This window comes from Hippocampus zosterae, chromosome 16, assembly GCF_025434085.1.
Source record: "Hippocampus zosterae strain Florida chromosome 16, ASM2543408v3, whole genome shotgun sequence".
Classification (NCBI taxonomy): domain Eukaryota; kingdom Metazoa; phylum Chordata; class Actinopteri; order Syngnathiformes; family Syngnathidae; genus Hippocampus; species Hippocampus zosterae.
The window spans coordinates 16548107-16567125 of NC_067466.1; the positions used below are offsets into that span (position 1 = coordinate 16548107).

A 19019-nucleotide genomic window follows, 5' to 3' on the forward strand; every position below is an offset into this window, starting at 1 on the left:
CCAGATTGCCATCTCTTGTCTTCTGTATGTCCCATTGTGTTCAGAGTAAGATATTGAGATATTACATAACTGAAAGATCTTGCATTACAGCCAGGAGCAAAACTTTTCGGAATTTGATGTTAAAATGTCAGTCATGTTCAGATGTTCCTCGATACATTCTTACGTTTGGCTGTCACGTCTGATGTTAAAGTAAGCGTGTTTTTGACATGTAATTAATCAAAGTGAAATACATATTCATAAAATTAACATCACATTCTCCAGTATCGGGGCTCCGTGTTGGTGAGTACTCGAGTGTAAGGACTTTTACTCCTACTTGGTTCTAAAAAGGTAGTATCGGCGCATTTTTTAGGGTCCCGGGGGGTGCTGGAGCCTATCCGAGCTGTCTTCGGGCAGTAGGCGGGGGACACCCTGAATCGGTTGCCAGCCAATCGCAGGGCACACAGAGACGCACAACCATTTGCACTCACACTCACACCAAGGGACAATTTAGAGTGTTCAATCAGCCTGCCACGCATGTTTTTGGAATGTGGGAGGAAACCGGAGCACCTGGAGAAAACCCACGCAGGCCCGGGGAGAACATGCAAACTCCACACAGGGAGGCCGGAGCTGAAATCGAACCCGGTACCTCTGCACTGTGAAGCCGACGTGCTAACCACTGGACTACCGGGCCGCCCACTATATAATTTAGTTTTTTTTAAATGTATTTTGTTTCTTTACACTTTGTAACCATTTTTAAGTGTTCATAATATCCATTTGTATACAAATCACAACAAATAGGTATGAAATTATTGTTATTGTTTTTTCACAGTGTATCACTTTTACATACATGAAATGTACAACTTTAATCTTTATATTAAAATTTTATTTTGAATTAACATAAAAAAACTCTTGCTCTTCTTGCAAATGAAAACATTCCATATTTTGGATTTATTACCAGAAGTACAAACCGTGCCGTTGTTGTCATCATCTTATTTTACCCTGAAGCAAGAGGGAACTAATGTGACTTTTTTTTATGTGTGTGCAGACTAAAAAAATGGGTTGTGAAAAATGAAAATGAAAATATGTTTTATGAGTGTGTTTCAGACCAGCAAATCTGTGCCATTTGGGACACTTCTCTTCCTGCTAACGCTCAGGTGAGTCCCGCCCACCTCCTCGGAGTCGATTGGCCGGCTCGGCTCCTTCCCGCTTCTGATTGGTAGTTTGGCTCAATACTTGAGCTCAGGTAAACGGTAGCAGGTAAGAACAGCGCGGAAGACTTTGCTGGACTTACTGTGTCACTGCTTTCAAGCTGCGGTAAATATAACTATCCCCCGCCCCACCCCCACCCCCCCAAAAAACGATATACATACACATATATGTGTTTTTAAAAGACGAATTTCACCTAAAGGGAACGTTTTGAAAATGGCAGCGAGCGTAGGGCCGGTCATGAATCCGCCGCAAGGGAGCGACGAGCGGGTGGTTTTCACGCAGCTAAAGCCGGTGAGGATGTCCGGAGCAGCGGAGGGTGCCGAGGACTCATCCGTGTTTGAGGACGTTAAGCCCGGGGTGAGAGTCTTCGCCGACCCGCCGACGTGAACCGGAGCTCCGGCTCCCCGCTCCGCGTGTTTACTCCCAATCAACTCCCGTGTTGTATGCTCGCTCACCTGTGCGGGTTAAAGTCCTGCTCGACACCTGACGGCGTTAAAAACTATTAAAAGTGCTGACGTGTTGGGAATTAAACACACTATGAACATTTACAGTGTGGGATGTTGGAACGTTGTGTTAGTCATGTGATCACATGATTGCTAGTTGACTTATGTAAAATAATAAAATAAATGTTGTCTGTGGAATTTGCAAGGCATGATCTTGACACAAATCTGACAAGCGACTGTTTTTAAGTAGAACTCGGCGTTTGCCATTTTCTACCGCTGAAGCAGAGGCTTCAACTCGCGCCAAAGTTACGCCTGCCGGCGGCGATGTTGTTGTTGGTGCTGCTGCTGCTGCAAATGCTCTCCTTACTTAACTGCAGCCGGGCGGGAGTAAACCGCAAAGGACGTACGAAACCTGATGTGAAAGATTAATATTTTAAAGACACGGATTGCCGCCTAAGGACTTTTTTTTTAAACTAACCGTCGAGACACAAGATGCTCCAGAAGACGACGATGAACTTTGTTATAAAAACACGTCACTCTAATTGCTGTAAAAGACGTCGATGTTAACCGTTGCGAAAATAACAAAGTTGACGTAAAAGAGACCGATGGAAATTGTGAAAAGAAGTCAAAGGTAACTGTTAAAAGACTCATTTTAATTGTTGTGGAAATAACCCCCGCATAATTGCTGTAAAAGACGTCAAAGCTGATTGTCATGGAAGATTTTGGTGATGCAAATTATCGGCGTGAATAAGTGTGCTCATTTAAAAAATAGATGCTAAGTGTCGTAATAGACATTGACACAAATTGTTCTTAAAAGACGCAAATTGTTGTGAAACACGCTCATGTTAATTGCCATTAAAAAATATATATCCTAAAAGACATCAATACAAAGTGTTGTAGGAGCTAACTGTCGTAAAAGACACTGACGCTAATTGTTGAAAGATGCTAATAGCCGTCAAGCACGCGCATGCTAAATGTTAAGACATCACTGCTAATTATCCATCCATCCATTTTTGGAACTTCTTTATCCTCGCAAAGGTGCGCGATCCCCCTCCCAGGTGTCTTCGGGCAGGGGGCGGGGTACACCCTCAACTGGTTACCAGCCAATCACAGGGCACACACAGAGACCAACAACCATTCTTAATTGTTGTAATAGAATTCATCACTATGTTGTAAATAAATTGTTTTCCGGAGACGTGAAAGACTGGACACAAATTGCCGTTAAGGCGATGACGCAGGTTGCAGTTGATGACAATAAAGTGTCAGAGACATCAATGCTAACCGGTAATGGGTGATAATTGCTTTAAGATGTAAAGGCCAGCCGTCGCGAAGCAAGTCAATGCTAACTGTCGTAAAAAGACGGCGACGCTAATTGTTCGAACGCCAGGTGCAGTTCGAGATGCTTACACTAATTGTTCTGATGCTGATTGGCTGGAAAGACGTCAAAGGGTGGATTGTTGTAAAGGTCGACGCTAATGATGCAACTATTGGTCTGAGGAAAAAGTAGAATTGATGCTGAAAAAAACCAAGTAGAATTAGATTACATGAAAAAAAATTAATGAAATAAAAATATGGAAAAATGAGACAAACGTACAAAATCACATTTCATGTCAACAATTTAAATTTAATTAAATTTTAAGATGGATGTTTTGGGTTTTTTTCTTTTTTTTCGGGCTGTCGAGGCAAACATATTCACTGGTTTGCATGAAAGCACTTTTCATGACATTTTCCTATTAGAAAAAATATATTGCGAGATATGATGTACATTTGTGGTTAGAATTTCAAAGGTTGTTCAAATTTGCACAGAGGAGTGGATTAAAAGCCCCTGTAAGGGCCATTTCTTGAACCGCGTGCCTCATGTCGCCCACCTCTTCAACTATAAATGCTAACCATTAGCCACCTTGTTTTTTGGAGGGGCGGGCTGGGGGGGGGGGGGGTTGTCCATATTCTGTCTTAATTTTCAGACCATATTTTTGTCGTTTCTTGTCCTTTCTTTGTTGTTTGAGGCGAGCGTCTGTGCCGTGACAGCAGTATGCGGTCCGACCTGTCTGAGCAGGGCCCACATCTCCATAAGCCGCCTCGGGGCACCGCCGTCAAAGGCCCACCGCCATGAGAAAGTCAAGCAGCGGGCGGGGGTGGGGGGAGGGAGGAGTGTTTTTTTTTTTTTAAGTGGGAGGGTCGTACGGATTTACCTGTCACATGTGCTCGCTTTTGTTTCGCTGCGTCGTCCTTTTATTTGCGTCTCGGAGTGAACTCTGATCTCTTTGCCTCGAGATCCTCCAAGTTTGTTTTTTCAATTCAGTACAGTACATTTGTCACGTACACCTCATTTGTATTTAACTTTTAAGCGCATATGCTTGTCATCTTTTAGGACTGTTTGTTCTCAAACATTTATTCAGGACTGTGACTGCCTGGTGTTAAACGTTGGCAATCAGGCGTAGAAACGGAGACCCTTTTCCTACCACGTGGTGTATCGAATGTAGTAGGCGTGCGGAAATGTAGTAGGAAGGTGCCAGCTTTTAGAGACGGTGTGAAAGGGGTCGAACCACATTTCAGTAGCCTAATGTGGCTTTGATGGAGACGTCCCGTGGCGGCACGAATGCTTTGCGTGTCCCGCCAGTCGTAACCGCGAAATGAGTAACCCATATGAAAGCCCTCACCGGATTCTTTAGCCGTGATATCAGCGGCCGTAAGACGACGGGGCCCGTTACACAGTAACCTGACGGTCACGCCTAAAGAGACCTCGCAGATCAATATTCAGATACGGCTCACCTACGTTTGGTGAGTGGGGGCTTATTCCAATTGTGCCGGCCTTCGACGAACCATTTGACCTCCTCGACAACGTGCACGGAGGATTTGCATGTATGCAAAGCAGCCACGCCGGATTCCCCTGCACACCCGCATCCTTAAAAAAGGAAAGTGGAGTACCACCGGTGACCACCGCCATCCGGTGGCGCTGTTTTGGGAAAAAAAAGATTGTAACATGCTTTCTCTTGACTCAGGATTCTTTTTTTTTTTTAATTCACATATGAAATAACTGTACTGTTTTTAAAATAACTCCTGTAAGTCCATCCAGATGATTCCCCCGGTCCTTTTTCTCGTGTTCTGCGTAAAGACAAGCTTCCGAAATGAGCGATTCATCTTTACAGCTTTAAGCAATGTCAGGAGTTTCCGAATTTGTGCAATTTATCATGCGTTCAATCACTTCAAGTGTTCGCTTAAATGATCAAAACGCGAAATAATTTTGCCGTTAGCTAAGGTCAGACGCATTTCTTATTTACATTTTTTTAATGAAGAAAAAAATTGCACTAAACTTGAGTCATTCTCTGTTTGCTTTTGTTGTTAACTCATGTCGTGATTACCCATCACGCATGGTTGCGCGTGTGTACGAAACACTACCCGCAGACTACTCTCTGCTTAAGCAGCTTAACTTTTTTGTTTTGACTGTGAAAAATCTCGCCGTCTTTCGCTTTCGAACGCTAGCTTGGTCTTCAGGCGATAAGAGACTGAGCTCTGCAAGTGGCCGTACAAATCTGCGACATACAGTACAAGGAAAGTTGAAAATAATCCAAACAATTCAGTTGATCGAGATTGGGTCAATAGCGAGTTTTGTGATTCCAAATTTTTGGTAGTTACTTATTCAAATTAGCACGTTAAGCTAACGCATTGATGATGGCTCTTGCTCAAGTTTAGCGCAATGTGGTAAATTGATGCAATAATGCAAATGTATTTTTAGTAATAAAATAAAGTGATGGGTTTCAGCTGCAAATTTAACGCCAAACCCTCGAGCATCTCAAATTATTAACATGTGTAGCTAGCACATTTCGAAGGTGGCTCAAGAGGTCCTAAAATATTACCAGGTCACAATTTTGAGTGCGAATACAAGGAAGTGAATTGAACTTATTTTTTAGAACAAGACTTGCTTTCCCTCGCTTCACAGGGAGGTCATAAAAACTGACCCAGTCAAGGTTTTCTATATTAGCCAACCCGTTTCCTGGAAGCTTGAGTCATGTTCATTTTGGAGTTAAATCGAAAGAACGGGAATTATAGTAAGTCCAAACAAGTCTTGTTATAGCTCACCGCGTCAGGTCATAAAATAGAAGCACATTCTCAAAGGTTTTGATGTCGACATGAAATTCTGATCCGGCATTCAACAAGACCAGACAAGGTGCCATTTTAATGAAAGATATAAAAGATGTTTTCCTCCGTTTGAATAGCTCTTAATCCCGACTAGTTGTTGTATGAAGCAAAACATCAATCCTTTCACAAAACGACGCACATGCTACTCAGACAACAAACGCAGAATTCCCTCCGCACGGGTGTGTCGCTGGAAGCCAACGCACTCAGCCAAGCCAAAAAACAGGCTGGAGGCATGCGAACCATGCAGCGAAATGCAAACTCTGTCAAGTAAAAATAGACACATGGAAGCAAAAGAAGGCCTGGAAAAAAAAAAACATAATAACCAAAGAACAACAAGAGTTTTGAAAAAAAAATCATGTTTGGAATGAAGATGAGCAACTTGCGAGGAAGCTAATCTGACGAGACATCGAAAAAAAAACATTCTCACTCTTTTGATAAATGTCTGCTTGTTCATATCTTGGCATTTTTTTAAAAATCCCCATTCATAGTATCCGTAGCGTGCTGATCTCACGTAATTTGAAACGTAACATTTGACTACAGTCACCTTGAGGGGGGATGTTTGGCTGAGTGCTAACACGGATTGTTAGCAATCTTAGCTCAACTTTGTAAAGCTTTGCACCAGTGTCATGAATCAGTGAGATAAGGCCAACTACTTTTCATCTTGGTAGGAAAATAAAATACATTGTGTGCGAGCCAGTGGCTGACTCTCAAGCATGTCAGATTTATTCGCATGCTTAACTCGTCCGTCGTGGAAAACCGCTGCTGCTAAAGATTAGCTCAAGTGTTGTACGGCTCTACGATCATGCTAACATATGATAAGTTGTTCCAAAAATAAAAAGACAGGTGGTTTTGCCAGTGTTCTAGCTAATGGCTAGCGCGTGAGCATCTCAAATTAGCATTCTTGGCTAACACATCACATAGGGTAACGGTTTCAGTTGAAAAGGGCGCCATATGTCGGCAAGGTGAGACTTGGCTTTGCTTCGTGTCGAGCTATCGACGAATCCTCGAACATCTCAGATTTTTAGCATGCTTCGCTAACACCTCATGTAAACTCAGCGCAACTTTGCATGGCAATGATGTACTAAAGATACTTTGATAGACTTGAGGTTCAAACTAAAGGCTAACCCTCACACAGGTCAGATTATCAGCCGGTTTAGCTAACTCCATGTAGTCAAAACGGTTCAAAAGTTTCGTGCAGCTCATCGTTTTCATCGGAGGTTATTGAAGTCATCAAGCATGACAGTCAAGAATGTTTTGGATGAACAAAGTAGCCAATGACGTGCGGTCTAAGCGGAAGAAAACAAAAACCCATCTCGGTATGGTTTGAACAATGTCTCCGGGCATCTAGTCGGTTAATAATTGGAGAAGGCGCTGGACTTATCCCGCTTTGAATCCTGGCGTTCGATGATAACAAAACAGTAAGAGTCGCTTATCAGCTCCGGATTCGACTTTATTGGACGAGAAAGGGGAGTTTCCATTCGGTGGGTCCATCTAACAGTTGATCCTCAGGTGACCTCAAGTTCGTTCAGATAAAAGCATTCTGGTTTATAAGGCAGGAACCTCACTGCTATTGTTCTCCATTCAAAACACTGACGTGATGCAGTGCTATCAAGGCGCAGGCCTCGTCTGATTTATTTGTTTTTATTAGCCTTTTAGCGTGTTCGCAGCTAACTTTGGCCAAATTGAAAGCATCATTGAGTTAAATGGTAGAAAATCAGGAAGCAAAGTCGTCACCGAGAGCCAGCATACAGTCCGGCGGGTTAAATTCCTCGCCATTGCGACACAAAATCTGCACATCCGTTGCCCTCTATGGCTCTGAGGAATGCGAAGGAAGCGGTGGTCATTCGCCTGGCGCCGGCGTTTTATGACCTTCCGATGGAGCGAGTGATAACGAAGCTTGTTCCGGATGATTGCGAAGAGCCGGGTGAAATTTGTGAAACGCAACCGCGTGTATTTGGTGTCCGAAATGTGAAGAATGAGGGACGCCGCCTTTGATAGCCAATTTTTGCTTGCTTCTCTTCCGCGTCAATGGCACAGGTGTGGAATGGGGGTTGAAATCTACCCGCAAATGTGCGGTTAGCAGAGTTAGCTCTGCCATCGCGACCCATCCAGAGGCGTCACGGATGCAGACATGGAGGACGAAGTTGACCGGGCAGTTTTGAGTCCACCCTTGTTTTTATTCCGATTGTCTGTGACTCGTCCTTGTAGGCGCAGTTGGAGATGGACAAATACCTCCCCCCCCAGATCACCAGCTCGCTGCTGAGTCCTGCCATCGACCTGAGTGACAAGAAGTACCGACGGGAGAGCGCCTCGGTGGTGGATGAGTACTTCTCCGAGGACAAGCCCGGCGCCCCCTACAGCCTCAACATCAACGTTATCCTCCCCAGCTCCTCCCATTTGCGCACGGGCCTCTACCGCCACAACACTAAGACCCTGCCCCCGACGCAGATCAAGACGGAGCCCGGACTGGAGGTGCCCTGCTCCTCCGCCGGCACCCAGGCCTTGCCGGACTTCACCTCGGTGTTCAACGTGCCCCCCGTGGTCAACGGCGTTTTCATCAAGCCGGACCTGAGCTCCGGTGGCGTCTCCCTTTCCAACGGGTCCCAGCAGCAGCAGCAGCAGAGTTTGGACACGGAGCTTCACATAGGACCGCCGGCCCCCCAGCCACAGGTCTACCACATGCCGGTCAACGGCACGGCGGATCTCAACATGACTCTGTCCCACTCCGGACCCTCGGCGTCCGGTTCTCGGACCATGCTGAACCTCGGCGGCGTTGGCGGCTACGTGTTGGCCGAGCACCAGCTGGGGGCGCACCACGGTTATTACCCGGCATCCGGCGCCCAGCATGCGGGCCCCCACAGCCTGCCGCCCTCACCGCCAAACTCGCAACCGGGCAGTCCCGAGGCTCAGGCTGATCTGCTGTGTTTGGCGAGCCAGCCGCCGCCTCCGTACCAACAGCACGTGGTGGGTGGGATAAAAGTAACGGGGTTGTCCCCTCACGCCATGCTGATGACGCACGGCCAGGGTGTCCTGACGGGGCCCAAATACAATCGACGGAACAACCCGGAGCTGGAGAAGAGGAGGATTCATTTCTGCGACTATCCAGGTCTTGCGCCTTTCTCAGTTACCCTTTGACACCTCTTTATTACGCTCAGTTTTGCCCAAATGCATTGCAATCCAAAATAATTTTTTGGGGGGGGGCTTCAAACAAAACGCACACAAAAAAGGTTGTTTGTTTTTTTTCCCACAATGTATCTATAATAGCCATCCAATACGCGCAGATTTTCACTCTTCCCTATCCAGGTTTACTGGATTCAGAATTCGGATCGATCTACCATGAGAGCTAGCTAACCACCCAATTAACATTTATGTGTCAATATATTGACGTTACTATGTCAATTAACTAGCTATCTATCTTGGATCTCTGCGACTAATTAGCTGCCTATCTGTCAAGGTAGCGAGCGAGCTACTTTTCTTGGATCTATCTCGTGAAGTTCAGTTAAACCGCCTGCGTAGCGGTCTAGCTAGCATGGCGAGACTGTTGTAAAGTCAAGATAGCTCAATGGTAGATTTTGATTCCACAGTTCATTTGACCATTGAAATGTTTAGCGTTAGCATTTTTCTCAGGGCATTATCTCACCTATTCAACGCTACTAACGAGCTATTTCCTCCTTGGCAGAGGTCTCAAGCACACCGTGTACTCTTTGCCTTTTGAAACGCGGTTAAACACTCTTACATGCAAATTTGTCCACAATGGTGCCAATTCCTTTAAGAAGATGCTCAACTTGTTTTTTTTTTTTTGTGCCATCAGCTTGACTCACGCTGTGATTTATTTCTTTTTTTTCCAGGCTGTACAAAAGTTTACACAAAGAGCTCGCATCTGAAGGCGCACCAGAGGACGCACACGGGTAAGAAAGAAAAAAAACAAACAAGCACCAGATAAGGGCATCAGGAAGTGTGTGTTAATATCCTGGAGTAATAGCAAAAGAATTCACGTCTTTTTTTTTTTGTGCCGCATGTCCGTACCTGCCTGGCGAAAGAGAAAAAGCACTGGGGGGGGGGGGGGGGGCACGGGAGGAAAGGGAAACAAGGAATAGCCGAGGCTAAAACCAGTTACTCCTGCTCTTTAGGCCTTTTCAGAAGAAGATTAAGGGGGATGGGGGTTGTAGTCATCTGCACGGGAAAGCCGGTTTCGATAGGGTTCTCATCGCCCTCCCTCCTCTCTCTCTCTCTTTTTTTTTTTTGTTTGTTTGTTTTCGCACAATGGCAAAAATGTGGCGTTGAAAGAGTGTAAATGTCATAAATAGATAACACGGACGGGTCCTGTGGGAAAGTTCCCACTGTAAACGGCAGCGGTGAGAAAGTTAAACACAAAACAGAAAACCTAGCTGGAGGTAGCGATGCTAGCGCTTTGAAGAGACATAAAGTCGTTTCAGTATTTAGCCGCCTTTTTTTCGCATTTAGCTATGTACGATATATTTATTTATCCGTCTACATATTGATGGAGGTACATCTGTTAACCGATCAAAGACGACCAGACACTTAATAAGCATTTATCGGCGGTATCTATCTGTGTAGCGAGCCATCTCGCTGTAACTCGATCCATCTCTATCACGAAAGTTAGATGGCCCCCATATAAGCTTTTATTTGTTTACATCACTATTGTGGTAGTTATGAAGGTAGGTAGCTCGTATCTAGCTAGCTAGCTAAATGACGACCATTTTAGTCCAGAGGCCTCATTCTGGTCAAGAGCCTCTCATCGGCAGGTTTCACTTGCAAAACGGCACTTGTCCCGTCTTGTTTTTTTCCGTTCGGTTGATAGCGATGACTCATGAGCGGAGTATGTTGAACGGCGAGGTCCTTTCTAATGGCTAAATGAAAGAAGAAGCTTGGACGCTGTCGCTCATGTCTGTGCAGCAATATTTGAAGCGGTAAATAAATAAATGCCTCGCAGTTTAGAGACGCAACATGTAGTTAGCGAGTCCGCCACTCGGCCGAGGGCTTCTCGGGCTGCGTTTTACCATCAAAAAAGCAACAGGTGCACTTTTGTCTGCTTCACGCTGAACAATGTACTTGTTTGTATTGTCGGTTCAATCTAAACGATGCAGTCGTTCGACATTTGCTTCTCTTATAGTTGTATGAGATGAGCCAGCTAAGCTCTTGCTCTTGCCGTATTGCTTTAGAACCATCGCTAACGCTATTTGCCCACTTTTGGCTAACACGTTGCTATTTTAGCTTTGCATCTTGTTGTTTTTGTCGACATCAACAAGGTGATCCGAAAGCTTGACGGACTTTGTGACAATCAAGTGAATCGTTCACAAGCGGGCTAAGGGGGGGTTGCAACCTTGACAGTGGACTTGTGTGTTTGGACCCCCACCCTCACCCACACTCCAACCCCCCCAACCCCTCAGCCCTCTTTCCAAACACAGGTGAGCTGATAAAGACTTTATGGGCGTCCTGGAGAGGCCTGTTAAGTGTTTGCTCTTTGCCTCAGTAAAAGCGTGCGGAGGTAGTCGTAAAGTGTCACGATTGTGATACAAGATTTGCCTGCAGAGGAATGAAAGAGCCGGAATGGAGGAATGTTTTTTTTTTCCCCACTCTTATTTAATTTTTTGGTAGATTTTTTTTTTTTTTTTTTTTTTTAAGTGTGTAATTCTGGACAAATCATCCCAAATTTTGCTGCATTACATTCTTCCATTCTTCCAGCGGGATAACAGACCAGTTATGGTGGTTGAGAATGAAATAAAATTAATACAGTTACCTTTAAAAAAAAAAAAAAAAAGTAAGAGCATTTTCTTTTTTGGGGGCGAGGGGGAGACAATATTCTATCCGTTTTTAGTTCAAATCCTGTTCCATTTGGGTGAGAACACCACACTGGATGTACCAATTTTTGATTTGGACCACATTTTTCATCCCCAATAATGATTCAGCCTGGGTCCCTGTTCCCGAAACACTAAAAGCCCACATTACATTTTAGCGTTGTAGCTTTTGAGCAAAGTGGATGACGTCGGTGCAAATTTCGAACCCCCCCGAATTGGAAAAGAAATGTCAGTGCTCCTTTAAAAAGTGCACAAAAAGCCTTTTGTGTGCGCCAGAGAGAGAGTGATGGAGGCTCTTTTGTGGCGTTTTGTGTTGTGGTGTTTGCTGTGTTTTAGAAGACGCTTCCATGCGCAGACATGCTACATTAGTGCGTGTGCGCTTGAGTGTTTCAGGTTTCTAATTTGCCAGCTGTACAAACAGTTGCGCTTTGAATGCTTTTTAAGGACATTTTGAAGTGCTACTTATACTTGCACACGGTGAAGTTGTATGAGAAAAATGTTTTTGTCAATGTGCATTTTTATTTCTTCGAAACTATAAACTAAAACCCCACAATGAACACAGATTTCGAGTCAATGGAGAAAAAAAAGAAAACAAAATTCGAGTCATTGATACTTTTTTGGTAAAAATATGCCACATTAAAAAAATAATATCAACGCTGACAGAAAATGACACATTTTGCCTGAAATATACTCTGTATTAAAACTACTTAAAACACTTAACTATAAAGTAAACACTATTATAATGCTGCACGGGACCTTGAAGAATTTCAACTAAACATGCCCCAGCCCAAAGTTTAGAGGACGTACATTTTATGGACCAAATCCTGCTGATTTCTGTCTCTCGATGTATAAATCATAGCCCGATTACCTCCCCAAAGGCAGCTGACCTTTTTGTTGTCTGATTTAGAAAAGTACTCCAGCCGAGAGTGTTTGTTCAGCACGAGTCGGATTTCAGCCGCCAATTTGCGCACCCCGGAGGATAATAATCCGTGTCAGGCGACCGTGCTTTTGACCAAACACACCTCTGGGCCCCCTCTGACAATACACACCACCTCATATTTGATTGTTTTGTTATTGTTCCCAAAGGAAACGATGTTTTTGAAACGATGGTAAATGGACGTTAGCGTCAGTTTATTATGGTCACCTGCTGCCTGCTCTTTGGACTTCCCCCAGTCGCCGCCATCAACTGCCCGTGTCGTGATTGGTTGATTGATTGGTCAATAGCCGTGCGCTAATCTGATCGCCGCCGGCAATGAGCACTTCATGACTCAAAGGTGATAAAATGGGTCACTGGAGGAGGACCTTGTAGTCAGAGGATTCTCAGCCCGGGAAGCCCACTTTGACTTCAGAAAATCACAGTCGATCCCGTTTTGGATAGTTAGCATGTTTGCTACCTCGTCTTGCCGCAACTATTTGGATCAACTTTTGACATTTTGTCAAGTCGCTGCGGTTGTCGGTTGTTATTTGGATATGCTGATTATATATTTCAGAATTTCGCACGCTACTTCACTCGCTCTTGAATTAAATGGATGGCATTTAGAGACGCCACCATGTTTGCTAGCTCATTGAGCAACAAGCTCTTGAATAAAATGATCACAATTTAGGATGGTATTGAATTTGCCAGCCCGTTTACCAGCTGGAAATCAAATAAACTGATTCCATTTTGATAAGTTAGCTCCTAGGTTAGCTGCTAATCGTGCCAACTGGCCAGATTTGTGGAAATTAACACATTTTGGGACGGTGGCATGTTTGCTAACTGTAAGACGAAACTAGTTTTTGACAATGCAGGAAAGTTGGTTTTTGCAAGCTATTAATCGGATCAATGAATCACATTTGTGGAAGTGCACGTGGGCCATCTGTTGATCTGATCAATCGATCGTGTCACACTTTGGTATTTTATTTCAGTCAACTTATCATATTTTAGAAGGTAACAATGTTTCTTTGAGTTTATGAAGTGTTCATATTTTAAGAAGTTAGCAGTTGTTTCAGCTCATCTGCGAGCTGTTTGTTGAACTCGATAACCTCTCATTCTGTGAGGTTAGCATGCGTGTTAGCTCATTTTCAGCCACTATTTGGATAAAGTGTCACATTTCAAAAAAGTCAGCCTGTTTGCTCACTGCCCAAATCAAGATTGTCATACCAACTGAATTAATATCTAATTTTCTGATCTTCTTTGGAGTTTTTATCTTTTCTCTCTTCCTGCTTTTTAATCTTTTGTGTTTCTTGTGGCATGTTTGCATAGGAGACCATTCAACATTCTTTTTTTTTTTTTTAACTCAGTCTTTGTTGATGATTAGCTGGCACTTTGGCAGTCGCACATTTAAAATGTCAAACATTTGGGTGTGGTTCATATCACGTCTGCTTAGATTGAGCCCAGCTCATTATTTTTCACCTTTCGTTCTTTTTTTAAATTTTTCTCTTAAACTTTTCTTGGCAACTAGAAGTTTCCTGTTTCATCCACTAAATGTAGTGATTGTATTTTATTTTTTTAATGGGTGACTTAGCATGTTTTGGTGCAGCTATATTATAACGTATTCGTACTTCGTATGTTTGGTAGCTTTTAACAGACAGAAGTAGTGGTTTGCTGCCATCTTGTAGCATCTCATTGCCGAGGAACTAGTAAATACCGGAGATTAATTCAGACAAAAGTAGTGCTTTCTTGTGGCATGATGGCGCAAATGAACTATATTTAAGTGAGTTGAAGAGCAGCGGTAGTGCTTTGCCACTCTCTCATAGTATCTCGGGCAAAAACATTTTCCATCGAACACGCGTGCGATCTATTTCAGTTGTTTTTGCTGCTGCTGCTGCTGTGGTTGTTTTTCTGAAGTTGACTGAGCTGCCGTGTTGTGGTTGTCAGGCGAGAAACCGTACCGCTGCACGTGGGACAACTGCGACTGGCGCTTCGCCCGCTCCGACGAGCTGACCCGACACTACCGCAAACACACGGGCGCCAAACCCTTCAAATGCGTGGCCTGCAGCCGCTGCTTCTCGCGCTCGGACCACCTGGCCCTGCACATGAAGCGCCACCAGAACTGAGAAAGCGCCGGGGATCCTCCGCAGGAAGTGCGGACAAGGCGGAAACATTTTCACTGTGTTTTTCTTCTCTGGGTTCTCCAAACCACAAAACACTTTTCCGCAAGATGTGGTCAAAATGTTTGCCGCTTTGCAAATTACGGGAAAAAAAAAGTTAAGCACATGGCTGATGGAGTGCAAAAATATCCGATTCTTATCCCAAAAAATTCATGGTCTTTGTCCCTTTATTCCTGTATCACCTTTCCACAAATTTTTGTACGAATTGTTTGGGTCTGGTATTGCACATGCTGGAACATTCCTCAAATATTTCTCAAAATCTGTTATGTTACAAAACGTATGTTATGTTTTTAACTTAAATGAGGGGAAAAAAAGGAATCTTCCTTGGAGGAGCGAATCAAGCAATTTGCTTTTTGTATTCCTCTATATTGTAAAGTGGCTATCAACTATTTTTTTTGGTGGCTTTTTTAAAACATTTTAACATTCCGTCTTCTCTAATTCTTCCTCTCGTGAGAAATTTCCGTACTTTCCGAGGAACAGGTGGACACCCCCGCTTTCATGTAAATAATGTTTATATATCTATTGTGCATATGTGTCTGCAAGGAAAGGACAAAAAAAACAATGAATGTATCTAGATTTATACTTAATGTTTTTTTTTCTCTCTCCACGTTTTGTTCATACAAGTAGAAACTTCCCTTAAGTGCGTCATTATAGTAACATAAAATGGGACCTAGTCATGGACTGGTTCTGCCTGTTCTGGCGCTCACGGGGCTCAAGTCGTTAGCTGTTAGCTGATGTTTGTGTCGGTTGCTTCCATGGCAACCAAGTAGTGTAGTCAACGATTTTACGATGTCATTTTAAAAGATCATTTTTAAAATTTTGTTTTCGGGCCCGCCATTCATCGACGTGGTGAAATTGTCTTTTATTTCAATGCTAAAATTACATTTTTTTTCCTCATGGCTTTGCAAGGATTCAAGTTCTCCAAGCGCGGCGTGTATATAAACCAACAAAAAGTGTCATATGAATTATTTTCAATGCTCTTGTAAATATTTCTCTGCTTTTTACGACGTCTCATCAGGATTTTAATGTCGAAATGGATTTTTTTGTCAAAAGCCTCGGAGTTTTTAGTTTTTGTTTTTCTTTTGTCAAAAAATTTTGCAATGAGATAATTAAAAACTTGATAACGTGTGACTTTCTTGTGTTTTGTTAAATTGGGTCTATTTTCGTAAAAACGGAAGCTGCTACTGTAGATTCAGTAACACTTCCGCATATATCATCCAATCACAAATCGCTGCGGCGTTTGTGATTTCCGGAGAGCATATCATTTTTATTTAAAAAAAAAAACAACGATTTGCTGTATGTATGTTAAAGATGTTAATTTGATTGCCTGATCTTTGTACAACAAGGAAAAAAAGCTTTGGTTGCTGTACAGCAGGTGGTGGTGGTATTTTTTTTTCGTGTACTGTACTGGCTCTTTAAAGGAGCGCTCAGTGACGTAACTCCGTACGTAAGGCCGTGGGGTGAAAAGGCGGGTTGTCAAACTGAATACGGAAGTAATTTGGCCGGCTAATGAGCTTTATCTCAAACTTTAATGTGGCCAGCAGTGCGGTCAATAAAGCCCATCTCGGCAGCGTATGAAACCTTAACATGTTTGTCGCTCACGCCGTTACGCATGTGAACAAAAATAAGCTCCATTTGTGCCAAAGAGTTCGTCCCCCCATCTTTAGAATGGCGCTGACGCCCGCTGGATTTTATTTGGACCCACTTGGATTGGATTCTACCTGTTGGCCACATTGCGAAGAGGGACCCTGGTTAAGGTAAGCCATTTTCAATGTTAAACTTTATTAGCGTTTTAGGAGCGGGCCTAAAATCGCAATGACGGAAGCGTGGTTAAAATCACACTGACTACTGACTTCACGTTTGAATATAAAAGTGGTTAAAAGATGATGATTTTTTTTGGGTGCAAAATGTCAAGATGCATGTTTGCTGGAAAGTGGCAACAGGTAAAATTTTGTTGAATGTTGACCTCTTTGGAAGCTGGTGAAAGTTCAGGCGGAACTGAAGAAACAAAAGAACTGGTTATGGCAATCGCAATTGTGGCATAAATAATCATAAGCAAGTAAGCAAAAAGAAATGCAGACGGGGTGGAGTCACTCTTGTAATTGGACTGTTTGCACTGTCGTGTTTTGCGTGGGATTTGCCTCATCGTAGTCGCACGGGGACAACGCCCTCAATTATTATTATTTTGGTTGCCTTTCTTTTTTTTGTCATCATGTGCTGAGCTTGTTTGTGTAAGCTTTTGTATTGCAATCATGCATCTTTCAGACACTTGCACCGAAGGAAAAACCCAATGCGTTTTTTAAAAACATATTTTTAAAGGACAGTAATGTATGTGGGGGTTGGATGTTTTGTTGCATTCACTGTTCATAATTATTTTATGCACTATGTATGCATGTCTAATCTTGGTTCCTGTTGATTCGTTTGATTTATTATTATTATTTTTTTTTTTTGCTGAGCACTCACAGTCAAATGCTTGTTTGGACTTGTTGCCTTAATTCTGCAAAAGTGCCTGTAGTGCTTTCTTTAAAGTCATACAGCTCTCTTTTCCACATTACAGTACAGAACTTTATATTGAGCGGGGACATAGCTTGGTGTAGATGTTCCCATAGCTGACTTTGATTCTTGTTACAGTCGTGAGGAACACAGGTGCATATTATAGTTAAAACAATGTATAATGAAGTAATAGAACACCTTGAACAGTAAAGAACAGAATGCCATTAAGCAGGCCACTTGCTAGTGTAGTGGTTCACATTGCAAGATATCAAAGATTTGGAAAAAACGCTCGAGTGGCTTTTTATACCCACCTATATGTTAAGCAGAAAATCCACAACAAGATGGTGGGTGCCGTCTATTTCCTGGATGGCTTCATCAGCCCAGAACAGGAAGCTGCACTTTTCCACATGTCATGTAATGCGTACGGAGGGCAAAAGGAAGATATCAGTGCAAGTGCATTCCGGGTGAGAGGCTGAGAAACCAAAGCCATCAAGCTGTCATTCAGCGGCGGCGTTTGTCGGGACATGCCCTGCCCCACCCGTCAGTCATACGGCACAGTGATGCGCTGCATTAAAAGCGGCTTGCTCGTGATGATGGCACTCAAATAAAAATATAGAGTCAAGAATACAAGTTACTTCAGAATAATAACTCCAGTACAAGTTTAAAAAAAGTTCTTCAAATAATTGCTTGAGTGAATAGTTGGACCCATTACCGTGATGTTAATATTTGAAAGCGCCACAGACGGGCTAACCAATAGCATCAAGCAACACATATAGACAGACAGCTCATGTAACACTCACGGGCATATTTCCTTGATCCTCTGAAAAAAATAACTGTCGCTGCATCTTACTTCTGGAAAGTGCTTTGTTACAGATGCAGCTGTTGTGAAAGCACTGTCAATAAAGATGGATCGAATAAATAAAAATTAAAAGTTTTGATCAATTGACTTCAGGGAACATCTCATTCGCTTTGTCCACAGCGACCCCCGGTGGCATTCACGCCTCACTACAACTGTTCCTTTCACTTTTCCTGCATCATTTATAAACGCACACACACACACGCGCGAAGGGAGCGATAAGAAACAGCAAGTAAATTGCATCGAAAACATGTTTATTCAAAAAAAAAATAATAAAGAAAAGAAGGGAGGATGAGGAGTAATCATCACAAAAGTATACAGAAAAGGACTTTTAAACACCAGAATCACAGTATCGCAAAGCTCACTTTTTTTTGGCCTTCCTCGTCCATCTTTACACCTTTTTGTTCTGTACACAAATACAAAAGAAAAGAATCTTATGATATCATTATTATTATTATAGCCACGTATTATTATTATTATTATTATTATAACCATAAGAACTGCATTGCACTGAGTAAATAAAGAGTACTGGCCCACAAAAAGTTACTGCATTCAACAGGGAGGGGGAAAAAATGAAAGATAAAAGTTGCGAGTAGGAGGCACTCATATGCAGTCAGCACCTGAGAGTCGGCGATAAACTTTTACTATTTAAAATATTTTTGTCAAACATACGGAATAAGTTACACAAGCTAAACATGCTTGCAATATATATATATATATATATATATATATATATATATATATATATCATTAGCATGAGCTAAAAGAAACCATGAACATCGTGATCCAATGAGATTCGGACGCTATTATTACAAGAAACAACATAGGATTATTCTAGATAGATTCACCGAAGCTATGTTAGTATGTATGTCTAAAGGCGGGTAGCTCCTGTCTTGGAGCAATGTGATTTTAAAAAATCATGAAAATGGATGAAATATGACAAACATTTGATGTAAAATCAGTACACCAATCATTAGTGTTTTGTCTCGA

General features: G+C 42.8%; 1 protein-coding gene across 3 annotated transcripts; it reads left to right on the plus strand.

The window, feature by feature from the left end:
• Nucleotides 1-753: 753 nt before the first annotated feature.
• On the plus strand, nucleotides 754-15811 carry LOC127588969 (Krueppel-like factor 5). Of its 3 annotated transcripts, none has more exons than XM_052047994.1 (5): nucleotides 754-1133; nucleotides 7980-8877; nucleotides 9620-9679; nucleotides 14448-14961; nucleotides 14996-15811. In XM_052047994.1, the coding sequence occupies exons 1-4, from the start codon at nucleotides 1062-1064 to the stop codon at nucleotides 14624-14626; spliced, it is 1209 nt and encodes a 402-aa protein (XP_051903954.1). In that variant the 5' UTR covers nucleotides 754-1061; the 3' UTR covers nucleotides 14627-14961; nucleotides 14996-15811. The 3 variants fall into 3 exon arrangements, with proteins under 3 accessions (XP_051903954.1, XP_051903955.1, XP_051903953.1); XM_052047995.1 differs by lacking the exon at nucleotides 754-1133 and adding an exon at nucleotides 1204-1280 and having other exon boundaries at nucleotides 7968-8877; XM_052047993.1 differs by lacking the exon at nucleotides 754-1133 and adding an exon at nucleotides 1295-1545.
• Nucleotides 15812-19019: the final 3208 nt, after the last annotated feature.